The following is a 15,071-nucleotide window of genomic DNA, read 5'->3' on the forward strand; positions in this document are numbered from 1 at the left end:
GCTGTCCACTCTACACTGATTGCCTGTCTTGCCTGCGCTGAGGCAGGTCCAGGCGGGCACTGGAACAGACGCAGGGCAAGCCTCACTGTCAGGCTTTCACACGTTGGGCACACCATACAGTCCAGAAAATGGCATTTAAAGGATGGATTGAGAGAATGTGAAAAAATCATTAGACGAGTTCAGAATAAAAATATTTGGAGTGGTTATTTCTAGTAGGGAGAGGTTCTAGACCAAATATATGAATTTGGGTGTTGTCTGTTGCCAAAACTCCCGGGCAAATTTGTAAACACGTTTATTTTTTCATGTGTTAAAAGAACAGTTTCCTATTTTGTTCACCAAATCCAGGACTTTTGCTCAGTACTAAAGTGCTATTTAAGGCACAGCCAAAGTGGCCTAGAATTCAGTATTTCTCTCTGAAAAAAGGTCAAGCCAAATGGTTGACAGAAAGATGCGGGGATTTCAGCTTTCCCGATTCTCATAGTGCCAACTTAGAATGTTTCTAAGTTCTGGGGGCGGGGGGGAGATCTTCCAAAGAGAAACTGTAGAGGTAGAAATGAAATCTCTAGCAGGCACGTAATTCATTGGCGAGAGGGGTAAGGTACTGTTGGGACAAAGAGAAAGCCACTCCCAGGGGAGAATCAGAATCAGGGCATGGACTGGTACCGTATTTATTCTAAGCACGGAGAATGCAGGAGTTGCCTCTGAAGCTGTAATCTTAGTGTCCCTAGAAATTATGAAATGTTCACATTTCCAGCATTGGCTGAATCATAATTTTTTTCAGGTAATACTTTGAGTTTGCTAAGGCGTCAAACTCCACAGGGGGCCATAGCTTGCTTAGAGTGATTCAGAAGGTATGCAAAAGCAAGGAAATTGTAAAAATAGGACAGATGATTTCATGTGTCTCTCTTTCTGTTCAGAGACACCTTTTCTGTTGATATTTACATCACTTACTTACTGTATCATCCCTGTGGAACTGTTACTGAAAGGGGCGCTACTTCGTAGCCAGAGCCACACTCAAGCGGCTCTCTGCAGTTAGTTGCCAGTTGTGCACAATTCTTACCTTGGATGTGTCAGCAGACATCCCTGCATAAGCACAATATGCATCTGTTCAGTCTTTCACTGGTTATTTTACCTGACATTGAGTAGGGCTGTTGCCATTTCTGAGTTAATTTCTTTGCCTCATTGGTGAAATAATTTGCTCTGTTGTGGAGTAGGGCAAAAAAGGAAAATTAAGACTGTTGAATTGGTATCTTCATTGCATTGCCAGGCCTCTATGAAGTTCATACCGTTATAAACATACTGTAATAGTCTAATCCTAGAGAATTTGCTTATGTGAGTAGACAGAAATAAATGAAATGAAGTCAAAAAACAAAATCAGAAGCTGGGGAAGATGGCCCGTAATCATTAGAATCTGTGGAATTACAAAGTTTGAAAGCAGCTGTGCTGGATCTTAATAACCAGGCTGAGCATATCTAAGTATTTTAATAAAACTGGATGTTGTAATTTCAGCAACAGTTCCAGCTATGTAAAACAGGGAGCATTGTCGTCATAGTACTGTCCCCTCACAGTGCCGTTAGGCTAGAATAAGTCACTTAAAATGCTGACTGCTGAGAATCTCAGTGGCTTCAATTACCACCTTTGTATAAAGATGCTTGGAGGCAAGTGTGGCATGGTGGGAACAACACTAGGCGAGGAATTGGAAGATTTGGGTCAGTCCTGGCTGTGCTGTTTACTGGCAGCCTGGTTTCTAAGCCAGTTCCTCCTGTGTAAAGTGAGGGTGTGGCCTACGTGCCTTCCAGAGATTCCTTGCAGCTCTGAAATTCTGTGACTTCTATCCCCACCTCCAGCTCTGGCCCCTCCCTTGGGCTCCTGGCCTGCTTTTCAGTTGCTCTCAGGATAGCTACACCTGGATGTCCCCCCATCAAGATGAGCTTAACACTGACCACCTTCCTAACCCTCCCAAAGGTCGTTTACCTCCCCTCCCAGCTCCTCACTCCCACCAGAAGAACTTTATGCCACTGTTTAGCTTCGTTCATTTCAGTTTATTTTACTTTCCATTTCCTGTTGTCGCTAATGATGCCATTATTCTAGTATTTTAAGTTAGAAATCTTGGAGTGTTTGTTTTCTTCTTATGCATAATTAGTCTGCTAGTGGGTGGTGCTCATTCTTCCTTTCCAGTGAACACCCCTTGGTTTCGTTACTTCTCTCCCATGCTCAGTCCTGAGCCCATGCCTTTCTCTCCCTTCTTTTCAGGTATTATGATGTCCTTATTTATCCATCCAAATATTTATTATCCCTATTATGTGTCAGGTCCTCTGTTAAGTATTAGGGACAAATATGAACGACACATGTGCAGCGTAAGGATCTGTTCCAGTCTAGTGGGGAGACAAAGATTCAAACGAGCAGTTTAATACAGTTTTTCGCGTGAATGATGTTTGAGGCCTCGGCTAGGCCCCATAGCTAGTGGACCCTGACATGAAGGCAATCAGTTTAAAAAGTGAGGATTTGGCAAGAATAAAATATTACTTGCTAGGGAATGAGGAAGATGGAAAATTCTTTGTGAATTCCCAGTTAGGTGATCTGGTGATTGTGAAGCAATTCAAGGTAGAGTATATAGGATCATAGAATTAAAAAATGTTTCTGGAAAGTATAAGAGATTAAGTTGTTTGTTCGACAACTGTTTATTGAGTACTGGGACTGCTTGGTGACCAGGGCAGAGCTCCTAGTCCAGTGGGGCGGGCAGACACCAAAAACAGCCCAGCCTCTGCGGGAACGTGATGCGCACCTGGTTGTCGGGAGGCACACGGGAATCCCCTGTCGCAGGGGTCGCAGCAAGGCTCATGGAGAATGTGCACAAGCTCAGACTGGAAGGGCAGCTCTCATCTGTTCAGCCTGTTTTAGAGGGAAAGAGACTGAAGCTTAGAGAAGTTGTGACTCACAAGTAACAAACTGGCCACGAGCCGGGCTGTCTGGCCTCCTGGCTCCACTTCCCTGGGTGCCCTCTTCTTTCCTGTGTCGTGCCTCCATTCCAGGTTTCCTGAGCTCAGTAGCTTAAATGTCCATCTTTTATAGAAAGAGGTGGGCATTGAGTACATAATTACTGATTAGTTTGCAGCCTGTTGACAAGGCTGACACCTGTCTTACAATGGAGGGAGTGCATCTGCACTTTTAATCAGTGGGAATTTGCAGTCTATGGCAGTTGTTCATTTTGGAGTTACTTATGATTTCTGGTAAGTTATGTTTACTTTTCAAATTATGAGGATTAAAATCTAAGAATTCCATGATGGGTCTAGTAAGTAGCAAATCTCAAGATAATTAAAAATGTTAAAACTTTTAAGTAGCATAGATCTATTAAAAAGCACTCTTAGAATGATTTATTTTAAAAATACATGTAAGACAGCATACTTTATTGACAGTGCCTTAAGATTGTAGTGTACAGATGAATTCAGTACTTTCTACTATAATAATTCTTGTGCAATTGACCTTGATAAAACCAATTAATCCGTAATACATTTTCAATAAAAGGATTTTAAAAATAAATGTCTCAAGAGCAGCCTTGGAATTCTCTTTCCAAATATGGATGGATTGGTTGATTATCTCACTGGACTTATGTTTCATTGTATTTAGATGATAAATGCCAGTGTATTTTAGCTTTTATTACCGGGGAAATGCTAAGTAGGCTTATTTGATTATTTTGTTATGATCATTTAGATTTAAATGTAAATGCTTTAATTTTGAGTCACTACTTTTCGTCTAAATGCTATTTAATATTTACATTGCCTAAAACACAGCAGTTTATATCCCCAACGATATTTTTGATGGAGCTTTCTTGTGACCAGAAAGAAAATTATAATCTATAAATACATGAGTCTTTTTAGAAACACAACTGAGGTTGAAAATATTTTTTAAATTTTGCCTTTTGTTTTTATCTGCCTTTTTTTTTCAACTGGGAGTCAAACTTTCAGTCTCTGCTAACCCCTGTTAATGCTTTATTTACTAGTAAGAACTCTATGCAGAAACACAGATTGTTCAGTTTCACTAACTAAGATGTAATGCAGCCCACTGGTGAAAGAAAAAATCATTTCTAAGTTGAACCCTTGGTTTTTTGTTTCATAGCAGCAGCTGATCCTGTCTCATTTTTCCCTGGTAAAGGTTCCTCAGTGGTGTGCTGAATATTGCCTTTCCATCCACTACCAGCACGGGGGCGTGGTATGCACACAGGTCCACAAGCAGACTGCAGTTCAGCTCGCCCTACGAGTAGCAGACGAAATGGATGTTAACATTGGTCATGAAGTTGGCTATGTGATCCCTTTTGAGAACTGCTGTAGCAGCGAAACAATCCTGAGGTTGGTTTGGGGGTTTCACCTGCTCTGACTGACTCTTGGCTCGTATTCTACAATCCTAGAAGAGTGTATTCTTGCACTCAGTGTTGTAAGCATCTGTGTGTGTAATAATGAGGTCTCTCTCTCACCAGCCTGACATGCACCATCTGTTTTTCCACAGTGGCACCATCAGGGACTCCTTGTCTAAACTTCTTCCATGACTCCCCATAATCCTCAGGAAAAAGCTACGACATGTTAGATTGGCTCCAAAGACCTTCAGGCTTGTGCTTCTCAAGCTCCACCTCATGAGGGGTCCATATGAATTGTCTGTATGCCAGCCACATTGACACACATGGTTCTCAGTATGCCCATGCGCCCTCTACTTGGAATGCCCATGCCTCTTCTGGGCTTGGCTAATTCCTCCTAGTCATGCAAGACTCCATGCAAGGGTCACCTTCTCCAGGAAGGCTTCCCTGACCCTCCTGTACTGTAAATTAGAAGACGCTCTGCTGGGCTTCTTTATAACTGGGTATCAGTCATCATCATAGCGATTCAGACCAATGTTTTTCAAACTGCTTTTCAGGGTTCCAAGTAGCCTTCTTGGTAGCTACCACAGGTTGTGGGAAAAAGACATCCTTCTTTTATCTCTTTTTTGTTTTAGCTTCATTGTGAGGTTTCCTTTGCACAAAGGGTCCCAAGAGCATAACACACAGAAGAAAAGAGGAAAGAAAAAGAAAGAAGGAAAATTGGAAAAAATTACTGCCAGTGCCTCTTAAGGAGTTTTACATCATAGCCCACATAGAAAGTGAGAGCGTCTGTGTAGCGCACCTCAAGGAATGCACAAAGCTGCCGGCAGCCAAAGATGACCATCCCAAGGGCTTCAGCTGCCCCAGGCACTGCCTGACCGCTCCAGGGGCTGAGGAGACACGTACTTGAGCAGCACTGATCTGCACATCTACAACCCATTTGTCTGGCACACCAGCGTGCCCTGGCACACCATGGGGAAGCTGGGCTCTGGTGTGACAGGGGTGGGGTGGTACAGTGTAGTGTAGTACAGGACAGTCTAATACAGCACGCTATAGCAGGGGTGCTCACCTCCCCAGGATCTGACATGCTTGACCTGTGGAGCGTGCTCAACAGATTTGATAATGGAAGGAAGGAGTGTTGCCTCATCCCTGCCAGCTGCTATAGACTCTGGTGCAGTGCTTTTTCCTATTGGGAAAACCTGTATAACTCATTTGGTTTGTACTAAGCTGCTTTCCTTCAAATGTTTATCTTCAAAAATAGAAGACATTGGTCTTCAGGCTAGTATCAAACCCTGGGGAATCTTTTGACCAATGGCACTACGATATGAACTTCTTAAAGATATCTTAGCTTTTGCTATTATTGCAGCCATGTCCCTGAGTCGTCACATTAGTATATGTTTATAAATTATTTATTATGCAAATGGTGCATGAGTGAATCAAATGAAATGTAAAAACCTCCTTGCTTCTTAGGAACTCACAAATTAGCTGAAGAGTTGGACGGGACACACATCCCTGAAAGGGTGAAGGATCCCTAAGCTTGGCAGATTCGTTCTTTTTTTTTTAAGATTGGCCCTGAGCTAACATCTAGTGCCAGTCTTTTTTTTCTTCTTCTCCCCAAAGCCCCCCAGTACATAGTTGTATATTCTAGCTGTAGGTCCTTCTAGTTGTGCTATGTGGGATGCTGCCTCAGCATGGCCTGATGAGCGGTGCTAGGTCCACACCCAGGATCTGAACCAGCAAAACTCTGGGCCGCCAAACCGGAACGCACGAACTTAACCACTCGGCCATGGGGCCGGCCCGGCGGATTCATTCTTTATCCTTTACATTTTGAAGTGGCCTCTCAAATGGTCATGGCTTTAATTAAAGGACAGCTCTGACTAGGTTCTAAAGTTAGTACATGTATTTTTATATCTTTGATGCCATCTAGACTTTGGAAACCTTTTGGAAAGGACTGGATGTAGTCACTTTTAAGGTGAAATATTAGAATGTTTTTATCTTAATTAATATAGATCAAGTGTATATATTTATATATATAATTTTTTTTGAGAAAGCCACAGAGATCAATAATTGTGGAGCTTACTTAATACTGTTGTCAGAGTGGGTCAGAGACCCATCTCGCCTGGCACGCATCTCTCATGTGCTGGGACTTGGCTTTCAAGTGATTGCTTTGTGGTGAAAACCCCGCAAGCATCCAATCCTGACAGCCAAAGCAAGGACTGCAGTTTATGCTGAAATTATTTAGTTCTTATCCGTGTGGCATTCCTTTCTTACTATGGAAAATAGCTTTTGGATGTGGTGGGGCTCAACTGCAAGGACACCTTTGACTCGGAGGGGCGTTCACAGCCGGCTTTGGCCAGGGCGGGTTCTGTTTCCTTCTGCCTGGGCTGGGCTGCCTGGCCCTCTCAGGTCTTTGTACCTTCACTTTACAGTTCCCTTGTTGCTGGGACACTGTACTTCTCTTCCACCCTGACATCCTCCAACCAGTGCAGTCAGCAGATACTCTGATTTGTTGCTAACAGGGTTTGAGTAACGGCAAAGAGGCCAAAACGACTGTAAAGCACCCTATGACAAAGAAAGTAATTCCTTATTTTCTTCCTGATGTTCTGTGCTCTGAAGAGAAGACAACATGGCTGTAAAATGAGTGTCTCCACCACTTACTCGCTTGTAGCCTTGCACCAGTCACCTAACCTCTCTGTGCTTATGCTTCCTCGTCTGTAAAACGGAGTGATTAACATACCTGCTCACGGCTTGTCGTGAGGTCTGACTGAGCTGATGTGTGACTGCCGCGTGTAAGCGCTCAGTACATGTTAGCCGTGTTTATAATTATAAAGGCAAATTAGAACCAAATTCCTCTTCCTGGAGATGTATGCCGGCCGTGATATTTAATAAGCTCAGACTGAGTAGCTTTTAAATGAGAGGATTTGAGGTTGACTGTTGATTATGGGAGGCAGTGTTCTGTATTTGGTATTGACTTTTTCGTTTTCTTTGGAACCCCTTCAAACCTAATCCATTAGGCATGTGATGAGCACTTCTTTTGCCTACTACCATTTTTTTGGGTGCTACATATAACAACTTAGTTCTTCTTTAAGCTTTTTTCTGGCCTTTTTAAAACAGTGGATACCTGGATATTATAAACTAAAATAGTCGCCTGAACTAGCTATCAAGATATCTTGTAGAAGTGACACATAGATTTCAAATACTGACCCTCTAGAACACCGATTTTAAAAGAATTACTCAGATTCTATGTATATAATTTTAAGCTCAGATTCCATATATATAATTTTAAAGAATATTAATAAAACTTTTCTATATTTTATGATATTCTTAGCTTTCAGAAATTTAGTTTTAAGAATTTAAAATATAAACTGCATTTCCTGAAACCTTGGCCATGTATTTTTACATAGTTATCAGTAATAGCACTTTTTTAAAGCACTGTACACACAATCTTTTTAACATAAAGGTAAGAAATAAATTTCTCTGTTATGTAAAAAATTGAAGGTTTGTGTAGTAAATTTTAGCATGGAACCTTAGTATTCCCTTAGTGTTGCATAAGCATCTGGAAGGCCAGGCCTTCTTGCTGAGTCTAGTAGAGTTATAAGGAAGTCACCATCTTCCTTTTTAATTAAGCCCAGGTATATTTACATAACACACATGCCTCCTCTGCTTTGTGGGGAGCATTTCTTCCTATAAGATCAGTGCTTCGATGAGTTTTGCTGAGAAGAGAACAGAGATTTAATTTCTGACATTAAGGAAATAGCATAGATTAACTTGTTTTTAGACAAGAGGCAGTAGTAACTTACATCACTATATCATACTAATTAACCTCAGCAAAAGGCAACCAGAAAGCTAGACTTCAGATGCATCTCTGTTTGTTTGTGTCTTGGCCCAAAGTGAAATATGGTAGTATTCTGTATATTTTCTGTTTTAAGTTTAAGGAAAGGAATAATCAGCAGTTCGTCATTGTTCATTTGGTAAGACACAGGGTGAGAACAAGGGTGAAAAGAAAGGCAGAGAGCAAACGTTCTGTTCTCAGGGAGCTGCAGAGGGGGAGAACATGGACTTTATCACCAAAACCATGGAAGCCAAGGAAGCAGTCTTTCTAATTTGACCTGAGATGTAATAGATACGCAGGTGTGAATCTGGACTCTCTCCCTGGCTTCATGACCCTGGGCAGGGTACTTAACCTTTTCAGAACCTCAGTTTTCTCATTTATGAATATGAGATGGTAATGTCTGCCTTGAAGATTTATTCTGAAATGAGAAATGTGTGCACCAACACAATGCCTGGCACACACTAGGAACTTAGTATATGTTTGGTCCATTTTTTTCTTTCTTGAAAGGGGTTGAGGACTGTATCAGGGTCCCCAAGACCAGCCCGAGTTGGGTGATTTGCTAGGAGAACTCATAGGATTCAGCATTCACAGCTCAGATTTACTGCCATGAAAGAGTACAGAACAAAATCAGAGGGAGAGGTGCATGGGCTGAAGTCCAGAGGAGACCACGTGCAAGCATCCAATATATATATAGTTATATACAGCGTCCAGCACCCTATCCCGGTGGAGTTACATAGGACATGCTTAGTTCCGCCAGCAGTAAGTTGTGACAACATGTGTGAAATCTTGTCCACCAGGGAAACTCATTAGAGACTCCCTACCCAGGATATTTTTGGGGGGCTGGTCATCTAGGCACCCTCTGCCTTCTGTGTTCCAAAATCCCAGACTTCCAGAAGGAAAGCAGTTTAAACCGTGTTGTTTGTGCAGACAGTAAACACTGGGAGCAGTCTTTATCAGTTCTGGGGATGGTGAGACCCCTCCCAAATCCTAGAGGTTCCCAAATGCCAGCCAAGGGCCAGTCTTGCAGCAGGCCTGCCTAAGAAGAGCAGCTTCAGACCTGCCGTGTACAAGGACAAATGAAATAAACACCTTAAATGGGTAGCAAACTTATAGGCTTGGCTTCCTCAAGGAATAATATAGGTAAATATGTAAATAGTGTCAGAAGGATGTTTGCATGGTGCTGGATGACTAATAGGTATACATTTTTATTATTCTTTTTAAAAATAAAATCCCAAGAACTACTGGAAAATTCCATTAAAATCACTCATGACCCCTTCCTCCTCCAGGAATGTTGGCCAATTTGCATTCTGCCCTCAAATAGGTGGTCACTTTCTAGATGCTTTTGTTTGCTTATTATTTGGGCAGCATCTCAAACTTGTTGACGCTAACTTCTTGCTGATATTGTGTCCTACAATGTGCCACCAACAGAGAGCTATTGGTGGACTAGCTGGGCCGTGAGTCTGAGCCAGCATTCTTGTATCCTTTTTTTTGAAAAGTGCATACTTTGACTCAAAATTCTTCTGTTGATGAAAGAGAACTTTTCCCTGACAAGGGTATTTTGCCATATTACTTCTTTGTTTAAAAAACTCAGAGCAAATATTAGATGTAGCTCTTGTTAATATCTGTAATAAACATTTAGGGTGGAGGTCTGTAACCTCCGGTTCAGCAATGGTCTTTAGGGGGTCTGAACATACGCAAACTGTGTTTAAAATTTGTTTATGTGTATTTTCTTCTTTTGAAGGTCTCTCTAGATTTTATCAACTTAAAGGAATCTTGGCCCCAGTAAAGATTTAGAATTCTTGATTTAGAGAAAAGAATGTAGGAAAGGCATTTTTGTTAGGACTTTTTTTGTATTATTTTTCATAAGAGCATTCTAACTTTAATGTTTTTTCTTTGTAGGTATTGTACTGATGATATGTTGCAGAGAGAAATGATGTCCAATCCTTTTTTGGGTAGCTATGGGGTCATCATCTTAGATGATATACATGAAAGAAGCATTGCAACTGATGTGTTACTTGGACTTCTTAAAGATGTTTTACTAGCAAGACCAGAACTGAAGCTCATTGTTAACTCCTCACCTCACCTGATCAGCAAACTCAGTTCTTATTATGGAAATGTGCCTCTCATAGAAGTGAAAAATAAGCACCCTGTGGAGGTTGTGTACCTTAGTGGGGCTCAAAAGGAGTCTTTTGAGTCTATCTTACGCCTTATCTTTGAAATTCACCACTCTGGTGAGAAGGGTGACATTGTAGTCTTTCTGGCCTGTGAACAAGTAAGTAAGTAATATTCTAACCTAACAGAGTAATAAGGTTACTTATTGGGAACCTTTTAACCTTGTTGAGAAGCTTTTAATAACTAACATACAGGTTTCAGTTTGCTAATTAACTGTTTAAATATTTGGTTCCAACACACCTCATTTTTTTATACTTTAGAAGAAACCTAAATAGGGTAAATAAAACCTGGGATGAAAGGAGAACGAGGAAGTGTTTCTAAAGTCACATGCTGTTCTGCAAACAAAGAATGGGTGCGGCATCTCGAGGGGTTATGGAAATGATCTCCAGAGCTAACGTCCATCCACCAGACCCGTCCATCCACCAGACCCGGGTCGAATCTGGGGCCGCTGCAGTGCAGAGGTGGAGCTGCTCGTGCTTGCTGTGGGTTGTCTCGGTGGAGAAGATGCACACTGACTCATGTCGCACTGTCAGCTCCCTCCTTATGACCAGGAGCATTTGCTGGGGATAAAGAATATAACCTAAGTACTTGGCACAGAGTTGAGGAAGAAAAAAGTTCTCACACGTCTTCCTAAAAGAGTCAGTGGAGTATTGGGCATGAAAATAGAATTTATCGCACACCCAGAAGGCTGTCCCCCTGTACGGAGGCTCCTGTGGTTGGAAGTGTACCTCTGAGCACCTGTTACTGCTTTGACTGGGTCACGGTGCCGTTTGGGGTTGTGTTTTTTTTGTTACAGCTACGCTGGCCTTCTTTCTCTAATCCTCTGTCGGCTGAATCTAAAAGCCTCCAGAATCTCAAGAATTAGACCTTTCTTCTTAGAGGCTAATTTCCTGGCCTTTTTTCCCTACCCATCATCTCACTCAGTAAAAGCACTAGTGTTTAGAGTGTGACCCAAATATGTGGTGATTCCAGTGATTAAACAGAAACCAAAAGGAAATTGTTTGGTATTGGCTGAACCGCCAGCTGAACAGACGAGCGTCTCAGCTCTCCCAGAACCTTTTCCCAAGTCTTCACGCACTCAGAAGTACCATCCAAAGCATTCTGCTTCAGAGTCAAAGGCTAGAGGATGACTGAGCCTTAGCTTTGCAAACTTTAGAGAATTTTTGCACAACTTAGATTTTATGTTTCCATAAAAAAAGTAATTCAGACTGTTACAGTGATTGATTCTATTACCATTCCCTAATCCTGCATGATTCAAGATACTCAAGAAAGTCCTGAGGGAAATAATAAAACGATTAAGGAGACAGGAGAAGGATTTGTGAAAACAGTAAGAGGTTCTCAGTGTTACTGAGTGAAGCCTTAGGACAGAAAGGATAGCAAAATTAGAGTCTAAGACATTTGGAAGTTAGAATCGCTGGGTGAAAAAGAAGACAGACATTTCTAGGGGGAAAGCGTATAATTAAGACTGATAGGATAAGTCATCTTTCAAGTCAGAGTAAGGAAAAATTCCAAAGTGGATTTTTGAAAAACAAAGCCCATACAGAATTGAGGGTAGTGGATGGTCTTAGAGTGTTTGATTCTTGTAAGTTTAATATAAACTATAATTAATGGCACAGTGACTTTTGAATTGTCAGACTTTAGAGGATGCATTTTTACCTAGGCTGGTAGTAGAAATTGTAAAAATTCCCAGGGCTTAGAAAGGTATTTAATCCTCCTCAAAGTCGGACAGAAAGACATCAGTCTTGCAAGACATCTGACAGAAACCATCAGTCTTGCAAAGTTTTAAAATCTTGAAAATGATAATGCAGTGAAAGCTACAGGTGGACTTTGCAGTTCTGAGCCTCTTAGAATGAGGAACGCGTCCTTTTGGCAGGTGCTGCTGCTATGACCCGGGTCCAGCCCTGGAATCCCTGAGGGAAATGAGGCTCCTCATTGTCCAGAGGCTCATAGCCAGCTGCCCGGTGGCTCGGGCAGCAGCTCCACTGGCTTCAGGATCCCTTCTCTGGGAACCAGTTTCTATCGCCTCACAATTCAGCCCCCATTTCCACAGGTTTCTGGTGTTCATTTCCCCATCTACTGCCACCTTCTCTTTTTTTCTTTTTTCCTGCTTGTGTCAGGATTACCATTAAGATATTCTTCTTTTCTGGGCTCGGAATTTGTCTCTTGGAGAAATTTGTCTTGCTCTGAAATCCACATTAACAGCCATTGATCATTTTTCCCTGTGTTATTTGAAGCTTTCTTGATTTCTATATAGAACTATAAAATCTGCCACAGCAATTAAATATCATATGAAAACAAACCGAAGCAAACAGAAATGTACTAATTGTCATTTTTTAGTTTAAGAAATAGATTTTAAATTGCAGGGACATTGTCCAGCATTTCGGTTTGCTGAGTGTTAGGAGCCTCAGGTTTTCTCTGACCTCCCCTGCTGTGAATCAGCTGCATGGGTCACCTGCTGTCCTGTGTCCTGAAATTTAACTGAGACTTTGAGACTTGAGTGTTTACAGTGTGTTGTTCCTTTTCACTTAGCTGTCTTTTAACCTGAAAAAAAAGTGAAATAAATTACATAGGAAACATAAGTTAAGATTTAGGGTGATATCTAGGCAGATTATTGTGCAACTTTAAGCTATCACAAAGAAGTTGTCATTAGATTGAAGGGTTTCCTGGGAACTGTTCTTTCTAGTTGTGAGCCTTTCATTCTGGGGGCTGGGGCCCTTCCTTCAGTGCGTGTTGCTGTGTTTTCCATAGCTTTGCAGGCAATTATAGGACAGTCCCACGTATGTAAGTGCACTGTACATTGAATCAGAAGGAAAGGAATGAACAAAAAGTTTGAAGCACCAGATGCAGATTTGAAGCATTTTTTTTCCCAAATTCTGGAGATTATGGCCCCAAAGCCCCATATCCACTGAGCTAGAAGAGTCTAAACTATATACAATATCTCTTTCTATTTTGCTCTGCTTTTTTCCTTCTGAAGATTTCTTTTATTCTTTCTATTTCCCATTTGGAACAAAATTCAACATTAGAATCCACCTACAACTAAAAAGTTTTAGCAATTAAAAGCAAATAAAAAATGAATGGCCCAAATTACTTTTAAAACAGTATTCTAAGAGAATAACTCTTTGAGTGCAATTTAAAGGCTTTCTTTGGTTGGAAGTTGCTCCTGAGTTGCTGGGCTGGAGCGTCCCTTTCCAACTTCACGTTACCTCTGAGGGGAAGCCACACCTGTGGAGGCTCATCCGGGAGAGCGGGCTGTGTCCGTGGGAGGCTGAGCAGGAGCCAGGTGCAGGGAAACACAGCACAAGTACTTTTCTCTTCCGTAGTTTCTAAGCTATCCTCACATAAAATGGTGAAGTGATCAGAATTACGAAAGTGGGGAAATAGTTTTGTTCAGATTATTCCAATTGGCAAGTTTTCATTCTTTACGATCAACAGTGATGCTCTTTGCTTGGTAAAGAAACCTGCCCCAAGTAAACCAGCTGTTTGCAGAAAAGGGAGGTGTGAGCCGAAGAAGGTTCCAGGATAACTGCCTGTGTGGGCCCCATCAGGTGGCCTCTGCCCTGCTTCCTGACACCTCCCAGCAGCTGGGCAGTAACTTTCAGACAGCCCACTCTGGGTCCTGCAGACCTGTGTGCCTTGCTATTTTTCTAGGCAGATCTGTCCTCCTGCAAAATCCTTGAGTTACTTCGGTGCCATTCTACAAATGGTGTGGAAAAGGAGGAGAAGTGAGCTGCAGTATGGGAAATGGAATCAGTCTTAAAACTGTAACAGTCATGGGAAATCATCTTTCCTACTTAGATTTTTAGTGAAATCTCATGTATCTAATGAAGTGAAATGGGGCTTCTTCCTTTTGGTAGTTTTTCAGTTGGGCCCTTAAGAAGGCAGAAATTTTTGAACAAATTAAAAAGGTGTAAGAATTATATTGTGACATATTTTTTATAAGAGGTCCTAAAAAACTAGTTGTGATTTGAGAAATAACAAAATACTACCTAAAATGCCTCGCCTTTTGAGCATTTTACACCAATATACTTACTTGTGTGTAATTTTAGGGCAAATAATTTACTTTAAAAATATATATATTTGACAGTGAAACGTTTTTATAGGATATTTCTAAATGCCTGAATCATGCAAAGATGTAAATAGCAGTGAATATTTCCTGCCTACTTCATTGCATTTCTGCTATTTTAAAGTGCTAATGTGTCAAAATAGTTTTCAGAGTGACCCAGTTAGAAACTCTGATTATGGAATGTATTTGTATATAGTCATGTGCCACATAATGACATTTCGGTCATATACGATAGTGATCCCATAAGATTAGTACCATATAGCCTAGGCATGTGGTGGGCTATCTCATCTAGGTTTGTGTAAGTACATTCTAAGATGTTCACACAATGATGAAATCGCCTAACAATGCATTTCTCAGAATGTATCCCCATTATTAAGCAACGCATGACTGTATTTGCTTTTATTGGAAATCTAGAGATTGTTTTTTAATTCTTAGCTCTGCCACCATTAAAATATGGTGATGCCTCATCATTGATGTGAGAATAACTTCCGTTTGTCTGTCATTGTTAGTGGATATGAGAAATTGCATCAAGCTAGAAAAATAGGATAAATGCAAAGATGGTACATTACACAAGGAAAACCATTTTGTACTAAAAGCAGTGAAATACTTCCCCAAAGAAATGTTCTCTTCCTGTTATATCTTCTTTTCATATTTAA

General features: G+C 41.2%; 1 protein-coding gene across 12 annotated transcripts in view; it reads left to right on the forward strand.

The window, feature by feature from the left end:
- DHX32 (DEAH-box helicase 32 (putative)) overlaps nucleotides 1–15,071 on the forward strand; it is a 58,195-nt gene that overhangs the window by 25,409 nt on the left and 17,715 nt on the right. For 8 of the 12 annotated variants that reach the window (XM_070275606.1, XM_014733149.3, XM_023637174.2 and 5 more), the window contains 2 exons: nucleotides 4,153–4,346; nucleotides 10,080–10,452. In XM_070275606.1, coding sequence (XP_070131707.1) covers nucleotides 4,153–4,346; nucleotides 10,080–10,452 — 567 coding nt within the window. The remainder of the gene's footprint in view (nucleotides 1–4,152; nucleotides 4,347–10,079; nucleotides 10,453–15,071) is intronic. The other 4 variants (XM_070275630.1, XM_070275629.1, XM_070275632.1 and 1 more) reach the window with 1 other exon arrangement.

This window comes from Equus caballus, chromosome 1, assembly GCF_041296265.1.
Source record: "Equus caballus isolate H_3958 breed thoroughbred chromosome 1, TB-T2T, whole genome shotgun sequence".
Taxonomy (NCBI): domain Eukaryota; kingdom Metazoa; phylum Chordata; class Mammalia; order Perissodactyla; family Equidae; genus Equus; species Equus caballus.